The 11,550-nt window shown below is 44.9% G+C and overlaps 1 protein-coding gene across 1 annotated transcript; it reads left to right on the top strand.

Annotated features, from left to right (window-relative positions):
- The first annotated feature begins 2,625 nt into the window (after window positions 1-2,625).
- TMX1 (thioredoxin related transmembrane protein 1) lies at window positions 2,626-10,217 on the top strand. The gene is made up of 8 exons (XM_083836587.1): window positions 2,626-2,804; window positions 2,885-3,000; window positions 3,686-3,731; window positions 4,209-4,337; window positions 6,003-6,048; window positions 6,138-6,239; window positions 6,321-6,390; window positions 7,182-10,217. The coding sequence occupies exons 1-8, from the start codon at window positions 2,659-2,661 to the stop codon at window positions 7,358-7,360; spliced, it is 834 nt and encodes a 277-aa protein (XP_083692713.1). The 5' UTR covers window positions 2,626-2,658; the 3' UTR covers window positions 7,361-10,217.
- Window positions 10,218-11,550: the final 1,333 nt, after the last annotated feature.

Here is an 11,550-nt window from a genome sequence, read left to right as displayed (position 1 = left end):
TGGCAGCTCCATCAAGATCAAAGCCACGGGGCTCTGCAGCTTTGTAAACGCTGAGTTATCTGAGATTGCTCCTGCGGAGGAGCATCATACCTTCAAGGAAGCAAGACAGGAAAGAAGTGGACTGGATGTCGGCGACAAGTAGGTTAAACCAGTGCTGTGCCTCCATCCTCTGCCCATTTCTGAAATAAGACATTTTTTCCTTCACAGTGACAGAGCAGGCACAAAAGAAAGGGAAAAGGGGTGGTAGAATCAGGAGCTGTGTTCATGCCTTAAAGTCACTCAGGGTCATCTGATGTTTGGTTGGTTATTAAATCTCTTTATTCTATTATAAGCCTTGAAAGGGCAAACATTGCTTTTTCAGTTGGGGAAGGCTGAATAGGTGAGAGGATGAATGCATAAAAGATATGGCCAAGGTTTGCTTGTTTTCAAACGCCTCAAAACTTTACAAAGACACAAGAAAATGTCAGTGTAATACTAACGGAGATGAGAAGTAATCCACAGTAGTTATTAATTAAAATAATTATTAGTACCAAGAGAAGAGGAGGTATGAAGTCATACTTTTGGGGATCTTTCAAGCTGTTTCCATAGGGAGCTTAGCGTGCCTCTGAAACTACTCTTTATTTACAGTAAACGCCTACCAGCTCTTTTCTCCTTGAGCACAGGAGTGTTAAATGGCAAAATCACTCTCCCCATCTCTCAATCCCACACGTGCCCTTCTAGGTGGGACTCGGTCCCAGAAGAGCTCTCTTGTGGTGTCATCTGAAGGCTGTGTTGCAATTTGCTTCTGGTGTAGCCCCTATTCTGTCACGTTTTCTCTTTTGTTAACACACACATGGATGAGATCAAATTCATCCTCCGTTCAGTCATCTGTTTGGACACATCTGTTTGGTAAGGCACATTTAATTATCCTCCTGTTCAGCATGTAAAAGAGGTGAGACCCTACATCCAGCCACTTTTCCTAGGATGTAGATCAAAGCCACGTGGCTTGGTAGGTACCCGACCTCCACACAACACAGCACATTTGATAAGCACCATCTTATTCCTGAATGCATTTTAAATTATCAGGATGTGTACCACTACTCTGAAGAACTGAAGACAACTCTTAGCATCTCATGACTGATGAAGAGCTGAAGTGTTCTTGGATTATCAGTAACAACATTTCAAAAAAATCAGTTATGACTAAAATAGAGTGGCAGTGAGAGTGCGGCAAGCAATTATTTGTTCCTGAACCCTGAATCAATGAATAATAACCTTCATCAAGTCCTTAGTAATGTCTTAGTGTCCTCATACAAGAGGAACATACACATTGTACTACAGAAAAGTTGCCAAAATTAAGAAAAAAAAAATACCAAATGCTGATTTATTCTTTTCCCTGCACTGCTCTAATGGCTGCTACAGACCAGCTCTCTCCACCTGCCAAACCCCTAAATTGTGGGATATTAAATTATGGCAAAAGCCCCTTTGAAAGATGCAGGGAAAGAAATGATCCAAGCAGGAAAGGTGACTTACATTATCACAGCCTCTTCTGACCAAAAGCTGGCTAAAACTTTGTGGGAGAGGTTGTATGTTAGTGATATGGTTTAGCGGAGGACTTGTTAGTGTTAGGTCAGAGGTTGGACTAGGTGATCTTGGATCTCTTCCAACCTAAATGTCCAACCTAAATGATTCTGTGATTCCGTGATATGTGCGTATCAAAAAAGAGATTAATTCCCTTGAATAGCTTAAGGTATCAACAAACTTGCCCAGGGAAGTGGTGGGGTCACCGTCCCTGGGGGTGTTCAAGGAAAGGTTGGACGTGGTGCTTGGGGACATGGTTTAGTGGTGACATTGGTGGTAGGGGGATGGTTGGACCATGGTTGGATTTTGGAGGGCTTTTCCAACCTTAATGACTCTGGGATTCTATGACTCTAGCTCTTGAACTGCAGTGAAATGATGAAATGACATACGGTTTTTCCTGCTCGTTACCAGTGCCTTTTTACCTGACTTCTGCAGGAGAACTAGATGCTCATATGACCAACTAGAGGCGTGGAAGAGGGCAGGCAGCAGGTCGCTGTTCTCCCAGACACCTTGCAGATCAGCTTTTTCTGCTTCCTCACCTCACCGAGCACCACAGCCCGCCCCAAGCACCCACAGCTCTCTCCCCCTCCTCAGGCAGGAAAAAGGACACAGCACACATTCACAGCCTTTGCAGCATCTGCTTTTATTCACATTTAAATGTCTGTCCATGGGGCGTGAGGGGAGGGGAAGCTGCACACAGCAGCCCGCAGTGCAGGGCCCTGTCGGAGCAGCCCCATGGGGAAGCAGCAGCAGCTCTGGAACATGGCGGGCCCGCCTCACACAGCCCCCCCCAACATGGCGGCGGGCACGAACCCTCCCGCCTCACCCATCCCGCCCAACATGGCGGCGGGCGAGGAACAAGCGCCCCCCATTGGCCAGCCGCAGCGCCCGCGAGCCGTGATTCGACGAACCCTCCCCTCTCCCCCCAACTCGACGCCCTATAGGCTGTCCCTCACCTTGATCCCGCCCCCAGCCCCTCCCTCCCACACACGCAGCGGGGAGCGCGCCGGGCGCGTGAGCGGCGGGGGGGAGGGGGCGGGGCGTGCGCGATGACGTAGCACGCCGAGCACGCCGCGGAAGGCAGAAGCGCGGCGGCGCAAGATGGCGGCGGTCGGGTCGGGGTGCGTGCTGCTGGCGCTGCTCCTGGCGGCGGGCGGTGCAGCCGCGCTGGGCAGGCCGAGCCCGGTGCGGGTGCTGTCGGACGGCACGTGGAGGGAGCTGCTGCACGGAGAGTGGATGGTGGAGTTGTGAGTTGGGGGTGCTGGGGGGATACTGGGTGGGGGGCTCCGGGAGGGCCCCCGGTGACGGTCCCCGTGTCCCTCCGCAGCTACGCGCCCTGGTGCCCGGCCTGCCAGAGCCTGCAGCCCGAGTGGGAGAAGTTCGCCGAGTGGGGGGAGGACCTGGACGTGAACATCGCCAAGGTGGACGTCACGGAGCAGCCAGGTGCGGCGGGGAGCCTGAGGGGGGGTGGCTTTGGGGAACGGGGTGGGGGCGGGGGGTGGGTGCTGTCCTGCGGGGGGCAGCTCGGGCACCGGGCCGTCCGGGCTGCCTGGGCACAAAAAGCAACGGGGGGACTTCTGTGGGGGCCGAATTGGAAGGCTTCAAGGAAATGTTTCTTCTCATTTTTTTAAGCACTGTGCAGACTTAAAAGTTCACTTTCAGTCTTTCCCATGCTGCTGATAAGAGAGAGTGTGAGCAGCAGGTTTCTCTCAGCTGAAGCTCGCTTCCCTGAACTGCCCTCCCGTTTGTGAGGGATTTGTAAAAACTGCTGTGTCAAAAGTAGGCGCTTTCTCTGAAGTCATGCAAGGGCTTTTGAAATTTGCCTCACTTGGATTGTTTTCTGTGAGCACTGGAGACTGCAGCTCCTTGTGGGCAAAAAAAGAGAGCATCTTGAAGAGCTGCAGCCCAAATAGTTGAGTGGAGTGGGTATCCCCAGCCATCTCTTTTTCCCATCCCCTGTGGAGTTTTCATGGCCCCTTCCTCTAGAATGTGTGCTGTGCTTTGATACACACAAGTTCATGTGCGATCGCTTAGGAGCAGCTTCTTTTATTTAGGTGTGTACTAACTGTTTTAGCTCTTCCTTTTATACAACAATGCTGTACTTTTCTGAAAATAACTTTTTTCACAGGGTTAAGTGGGCGATTTGTCATAACAGCTCTTCCTACCATCTATCAGTAAGTATGCAGCGTGACTTTTTGTTTGAAGAGGAAATGACTTTTTTATGTTTTTTGGCATAAGCAAATGAGATTTACCATGCTCTTTAAGAACGCGACTTACTCTACGTAGATACATCTATTGCCTTATCTTCTGTGACCTTGCAGTGCCACCAGTGTTTTCTTCCTTTTTGCCCTCGGGCCATCTTTATTCTATCTTTTCATGGGTGTTCCCATTTTGAAATCTTTTCTCTGTAGGTTGATAATAATGCTGTTGGGTGGCAGGTGCGTTAGGAAGATTGTTATCTGTGCATGGAATTGTAGCCTGAGCAAACCAGGATATGTACAGAGTAAAGGTTTTTAGAAAACAAACTGGAGCCAATATCATCTAAAGCAAAGCAAAATGCAAAGAAAAAAGGTGGGGGAGGAAAGATGTTGAGTGAAAACAAACGTTTCAGCTGTCTAAAACAGAGGACTTGTTCTGTTGTTCCTTTACAGCTGTAAAGATGGGGAGTTTCGGAAATACCAGGGTGCAAGAACTAAAACTGACTTCATAAATTTCATCAGTGACCAGGAGTGGAAATCCATTGAACCGGTTTCGTCCTGGTTTGGTCCTTCCTCTTTCCTGTAAGTTTTGGTAGGACTTTTTTTATTATCGTTTGTTGTCAGATATGCCCGCTTCAAGGACGTGGTGTGAGAGACGGAGCACGTACGTGCTTCACCTGGTGCTGCGTGGGGAAGGACGGGTTGGTACAGGCCCGCAGGTTGTTAACAGCTCGTGCAGCAACTCAGGGCTGGTGACATGTCTGTGAACAGGATGTGTGGGTGGCTGTGCCGCCTTCATCGCGTGTGGGAGGGTGGTGAGCGCTAGCACTGCGGAAGCTTCCTGAGCAAGGTTTGCTTTAAGGTCTCAGCTAAAAGTTGGACGTATTGTTTTATCAAAATCTGGCAGATCGCTTACGCTTGAGGCTCTTCTTTTGGTTATACAGCAGAATGATAGTTTGCTGAGCTAAATTCTAGAAATCTAGCAATAAAAACTGGGAAACATTGTGGCAGTGCAGTTGTAATATATGGCCTGGCCGTGTAAGTCGGCATACCCGTTGCAAAGTTAAAAGCAGCGCGGAGGGGTGAGGCGAAGATGCTGTAGTCTGGGAAGAAACGTGCTCTTGGGCATATGGAAATGCTTTTAGTTGTCGGTGCATATGCTGCGTGGCGGGGAGAGGGGTGGTTTCAGAGCAGTCAGATAACTGAGTGGTAGAGCGTGTTGGGAATGCTATTGGTTGAGGCAAATAAGGCCAATTGTGGTTTTTCTTCTCATTTGAGACATGTCAGCTATCACTGCAGTCACTGGCCTGTGCTAACTGCACTGGGGTGTAGGTTTAAGCAGGTTTGGGTATCGTTGGTCCGCTTTATGAAGTGTTACGCTAGGTTGAAATCTTACATTTTGTCTCCTAGTAAGCTCAGCTTCATTATGTTGTCTACTTACAATGCTATTTGAATCTTCAAACCATGTAGTTTTCTTACAGAGTATTATCCCCCCTCCAAGGAACACGTGAAATAGGGTACTCATTTTAGGATCAGCAGGTTTCCTGTTGGAAGTGCCCAGTACAGCTCCTTTGTGCGTGTTGAAGGAGCGTGCAGATCTTTATTCATGGGTGCCTGCTTCCACAGCTCACCCGTTAGCAGCTTACGTTGTCTTTAATGTTTTGATTTCTCCTTTCTTTTACAGGTAGTCCATACTTAAGTTTCACAGTAGCAGGGAAATGTCAGAACCAGCAGAATACCCGTAGCAGATAGCCTGGCCTTTTTTTACTTGTATTTAACACAAAGCTAAACTCAGCTGCCTGAAGATCTCTCAGTTCTCACATAACCTGAGCTTTTGCAACAGGTTCTTTGTTTTAGTAGAATGTCCAGATGATTAATTATCAGTACCTTAAATAGAGTTCCAGCTGGCTTCTCAGAGGCTGTTGGTCCATATATAACTTAGAATATAAACACACGTAATTAAAATTAACATGCCAGAGGGCCAAGTCAAGGCATTGGTAGTCGTCCAGATGTGGAATATCGTGCAGGGTGATGTTGGTTCTAAAGATAGCTTCATGAGAAATGGGTGCTCACTGCAGGAGAAGACAAAACAGGAGATAAAAAACAAAAGTAGTCAAAAGGGAAACCAGGCATGAGCAGAGAATTGTTCAACATGCACCTAAATAGTGACTAGTCAGGCAAACCAGAAGATAACAGACATCTGACTAACTTGGACGCTTTCAGTTACTTTTCTGTGCTTTCTTTCAGGATGAGCAGCATGTCGGCTTTGTTTCAGTTATCAATGTGGATCAGGGTATGTGCTCAGATCTCAACTTCATTTCAATATTTAGGATATTCAGCTATCCTTGAAATGACTCTCCTGTTTTCTTTTTTTTGGTCTAGCACTGCCATGGTTATTTAACAGAAAGCGTTGGAATACCAGTTTGGGGCTCGTACGCCATTTTTGCATTGGCAACTCTGTTCTCAGGCCTGATACTGGGACTCGTAAGTGAACCTCTTGAAGCAGAGCGGCTTGTGTCTGCTGTGGTGTGTCTTTGCTTTAACCTTGGCTTTCTTTGGTTTCAGATGATGGTGTTCTTGGCAGACTGTCTCTGCCCGTCCAAAAAACATAGACCACCGCAGTACCCTTATTCAAGTAAGCCTACCGTTTACTTCAAATTCAATGTTGGGTAAATCTTACTTAAAAAAAAAAAAAAATGCTGCAGAACTTGGGTCTGCAGAAAGGAGATTTAATGGAGGAGTCTTCACACATGACTGATGCTGTGCTTTAACTGCAGTTTTTGCACCTTAGGGTTTATAGTGAAGGATTATATTTGGGGCTAATGCTGAGCTATTGCTTAAAAGCGGTTTTAGGTGATAGAAAAAGTGTTTTTGCTGCATTTTTATACCTACAAGTTATAAAATTCCATATGTGCAGGGAGATAGAGTAAAAAATTTTGAATCATTGCTTTATCCTCTGGAGCTCTCATTGCTGCTGAGTTGCAGGATTTGTTTCTGTTTTAGGGGCAAAGTGAGGATTAAAAGGGAGTTCTGTGGATAGCGAGTGATTCAGTTTGGGGTTAGTCTCTGGAATCTATCAAGGTAATGTTAAAATAGATGGAAGAAGATCTGAATGCTAGCTTATGTTTTGTGGGAACCTTACTCATTTTTCCCAAACTGGAAGAAGTTTTTGTTACCTTGTCTAGCAGGCTGTAAGCTTTAATACTTGACCTGTGGGTAACTTCGTGCTAGCAACAATTCTACTGAAGGTAGCAATTTAAGTAACCGATGCTGGAAAGTGCTACCTGGATTAAGTTTGTCCACATTCTGTGCCAGTCTGTGATACTTCTTAAAAAACAACAACAACAAAAAAAAAAACACCACCAACAAACATTTCGCTTGTTACTGGTATTACTTTCTGTATGCGTGTTTTCTTTTCCCCTCAAGAAAAGCTAGCTCCAGAGTCAGCTCACCTGTTGAAAAAGCTGGATGAAGAACAAGAAGCGGACGAAGAAGATATCTCGGATGATGAGGCAGAGGATAAAGAGGAGTGTAACAGAAACTCGTCACCAAATGCTGTGCGACAGCGCCCAGTGAACCCTGCTGTGACGGCGGATAAATCTTAGCATTATTTGCACACAGGATTAGTGTTCGTGAGTCACCAAATCAAAAGGAGTTAAATGTCAAATCCTTCACCACGAAGAGAAGAGTGACTCCTGTCATGGTAGCGCTGATGCGTTTCACTAATTCAGAATTAAAGTGTCTTCGGTACCAGGTACTCAAAACTAAAACTTGCTGTTGCACATGGCTGGAACCTCTGTCTGTGTGCAGAGGAGTACCAAGAAACGACGTGGCTTCTCAGATGACTTGTTCTATAGGGATTTTTTTTTTAATAGAATGTAAACCGTTGTATTAGGGAACATTAGCAAGAAAAATGCACTAACCTGTTCGCTGTTAAAGCATTCAAAAGGGTTTCTCAGCACAACTCTAGTTGTGCTCTCAAGAAATGCTGAAGGGAAAAGTTCCTTCAGTGTATGGGATGTTTTCCAGGCTTTCTGCGCGACCAACCTGTGCTTTCTGCTACGACAATGAGTGCCACAAAATCCCCAGTCTTCTCCTAAAGAAATAAAGGTTACTGCCTTCATTTAGAGGAACAGAAGCTTCCCTCCGAGCAGAAGGTAGAGCGTGTCATTGCAGTCCTCACGGGTGGAGGTTGCAGGCAGCACTGTGTGTGGTGCAGATAGGTTTCTGGTAAAACAATTACTTACTTAGAAAAGGCTATAAAAAAGCATACGAACTTCTGGTTGAAGTAGTTCTGCTCCAGGAAAGTATTACAAGTAGCACTATGAAGTCTTTTCTGTCTCAGTGATAGGGACGGCTTACACGCAGGGTTCTCTGCTCAGGGCAAATCCCATCCATCTGTCCTGCTGTAGGACTCTGCTTGTTTTTAATACATCATTACTAATGGCTGCATAACCAAATTCTACTGCAAATCCAATCGGGCTGTACCTGGTCTGAAGCTGAACTGACTGCTTAATTTTTTTCTTTGGAAACGCATCTTTTCTGTTTTCACAAAACCATCTTGAGACAATATACCCTAGTTCTTTTAAAACAAAAAACCTGTGATCTGCTGTTTCCTGTCTGGTATTTGTTTTCACTCTGTACGGAAATGAATGCACACGAGCGTTGGACTAGTGTTACCTTGCATCTCTTGAAAAAGATTTTCCATGTTCTTTCAGTTAATTTCCAAAGTATTTGCAAGGGAAGGGTTAGTCTTATGCTGAGCATGCTTGGGGTTTTGACAGGCTTGTTCTTGTCGGCGTGTTTTTGTTGTTGTTTTTTTTAATTTTTAATTATTCATCTGAGTGGGCTTGCAGGAGTGGCAGTTGATAAATCTGTGTCAGTAACGAACTTGGTTGTGATTAAGACCACAAACAGAAGTTCTCTTGAAAATGTTTTCACTGGCAGCATGGCTGTTTAAAGCCAGGCTCTCTTTGTGGTTATTAAGAAGACAGACCATGAAACAAAGAGCTAGTAATGAATTTTGTGGGATAGGAAAGAAACATTAGGGGGAAAAAGAGATTCAAAGCTCTTGCAGGTGAATGAGTTTACCTAAAGCTGTTAAAAAATACTTTTGTTTTTGTCAGTTCTAAACGCTTTGTCAGTTGCATTTTAAGTACATCTGACAGGTTATAACTCGGCGTGCGTGTTGTGAATGGAAAGAAGTGATTCAGCAGTCCAAATAGCTGAGTGAATCTTCCAACAAGTTCTTAGATGAGTAAGAATGAGTTGTTATATAAGATCCTGGAACTTCCTCCTTTGATTTTTTTTTCCCCTCCACTTTTTCTGAACATTGGTGCTCTAGAGTGACTTTACGCAAGCGCTGGGTTACGTGTTGACAAGATACAACTGCAATGCTTGAAAGGATCATTTTGGTTAAAATCCAAGTGTTCTTGCCATTAAGTATCAAAACCTTTCCTGGTGTTGGAACAAAGACGTGCGTGTGCCGTAAATGCAATTAAGGTGTTGGTCTTGTAGGATTGCCTTAAATTCTCTAAACGCTTAGTGCTAGCCTTTGTAACTAGGAAAATTAAGCAATAAATCTATGATGTACTGCGGAGGAGTAGTAGCACTTTGATAAATGGTGTATTTAATTGGTTTGGGGAGGGCTCGAGAAGATGGGACACAAATGCTGTATGGTCTTGTTAGAAAAAAAATGGGTGAATTGCTTTAAAAAGTTGAACTCTATGGGCTAACTTCAGTGAATATATTTAAATGTAGCTGTTAAAAATGCAGAATTTTTTTAGGGTTTTCTGATTTTTCAGTTACTTTAACTGGCTGTGCAATACAGAAAGTATGTACTGGTAACTTTTGTCTAATGCTTAAGTTCAAAAGAACAAATCCAACCTTTTTTTCTTGCTCTCGTCTTAGACTCCTGGTTTAACAAGAACTTCTAGCACTAACCTTGCCTTTGCCTTCTGCACTCCTACCTTTTTGTACTGCCTCCCTGCCTTAGGCAACTGATTGAATTCCAAAACTGCCTCTTACTCATACGTGTTCTGAGCTGCTGGAATCCAGCCTCCGATGCAGACCTGTGCTTGTGATCGTTGTAACTTACGCAAGTACTGTGGTGTTGATCCGTAGGCAGCCTGTGTTTGCTCATCTCTGTAAATCTCGCTGTTCATATTTTGAATAGTGTTATGATTTTGTCCTGTGAATATTGTTTCTTTTTTTTCCATCTGTATTCAAAAGACATTTACTGAAGAAGAGCAAAGATTGTCGTGTAATAAATGTGCATAAGAGCCTGTCCTTTGTGTGTGCTGATGATGCTTGAATATCAGTTTTATAAAAGTCAGACTCTGTCCGTATCTTTGCCTTGACCAAGCACATCCAGTGTAATTCAGGAAGGAATGAATTAACTGTAATGGTATTTTTTTAATGTTTCGGAGATTCTTCAAGTAAAAAATAACCATGAGCTTTGGATTCCTGTGTTCAGTGTTGTGTTTTTTTCCCTTTTTTTAGGACAGTGTCTGTCTGTATAGCAGAGGAGCAAAACTGCAGCTGTTTCCATGGAAAAAATTGCTGTTACGCTCTAGCAAATGAGCCATGTGTGATAAATCTCTTTTGAAAAGACAAGTCTGAAGAATTCTTTGGACTAAAGCTGCACTGAGCTACTTGTGGTCTTTAGCTGAGGCTGGCTTGGGTTTCTCATGGTAGTCTGAGTCATTTTGGTTATATGATTTTTACGGTTTGGGAAGGAGCTTTCATGCATACCAGGCTTAGACAGTGATGGTTGAGGAGGGGGAAAAAGAAAGTGTTCTTGTGTTGCAAAAAGAATGTAGGCTAGAGTTGGCAAATGCTGTTTAAAATTCATCACTCTGTAACTTCTTCTGCATTTGCCTAAAATCACATTGCGTATGCATGCAAATCACTTCAGCTACGGCCCGCTTCCTCCCCTCTCCCACCTACGCGCTACATCAAATCCTACCAGCTGAAGCGGCCAGCGTCGGTACGTTTATGTTAGGCTGGGAAGCTTAAACTGGAGCTGTCTCTGAAATGAAGGAGATGCCTGGGGGCAAGCAAATCCAGACAAGGTGTGCTCAAAGCACCGCTGGGTAACAGCTTGACCCAGCGACTGCTGGCTTTTCTCAGTCTGTCTTGCCTGCTCTCGTACTGCTTCGTCCATCTCCTCTTATGGAGTAGGAAGAATGTGGTAGTGCTCTGTGCATGCTCTCTCTGTATGGATTTTTCTGGAAAAAATGCAGAAATATTCTGCAATTCCTCCCCAGCAGGAGCAAGAAACATGCGTTGCCTGGGGAATTAGTGGATCCTCATAAAAGCCTGGCTTCCCTACTCTTCCACTCGGTGTATGACGTACAGCAGAGAACAATAACCAGCCCAAAGCAGCTAAAAGTCAAATATGCTTAGCTAATCCCAGCTATTTTAATTATCTTGGAGGGAGACAGAAAAGTAACTGTCTGCTTAGCTGGCAGTTGGTGTTTGCGAGACTGCCATCAGCCATGGGTCTGCTTTCGGAACTGGAAAAGTTTCAGTTGTGATGGGGAAGGAGAACATGCAGCATGCTATGGCATTGTGTCAGTGCTTAGCTGAAACACCAAAATACAATGTCAATTTCGAGACTTCTTTGCTTACAGAGGTGGGGGAGGCTGTCTCCTGAAGCTCTTGTCTCTTGCATCAGCTGAAGATCTTGGTCGACCCGAAGAGCATCACCTTTGGCTCTTTCTTCCCCGAATTTTATTTCTGGCTAATGCCCTGCAGTCTGCTGTTGGGTCAGTTTTTTTTAACCTCGCTGAAC

This window comes from Anser anser (genome assembly GCF_964211835.1).
Source record: "Anser anser genome assembly, chromosome: 5".
NCBI lineage: Eukaryota > Metazoa > Chordata > Aves > Anseriformes > Anatidae > Anser > Anser anser.
This window is presented reverse-complemented; position numbering and strand designations above follow the sequence as displayed.

What these genes read in the sequence shown, in the direction of transcription:
- TMX1 (XM_083836587.1), top strand. Translation starts at nt 2,659, where the DNA reads ATGGCGGCGGTCGGGTCGGGGTGCGTGCTGCTGGCGCTGCTCCTGGCG. An exon ending in GGACGTCACGGAGCAGCCAG is followed by an intron (nt 3,001 to 3,685) that starts GTGCGGCGGGGA and finishes CTTTTTTCACAG; the next exon opens with GGTTAAGTGGGCGATTTGTC. An exon ending in AGTTATCAATGTGGATCAGG is followed by an intron (nt 6,049 to 6,137) that starts GTATGTGCTCAG and finishes TTTTTGGTCTAG; the next exon opens with CACTGCCATGGTTATTTAAC.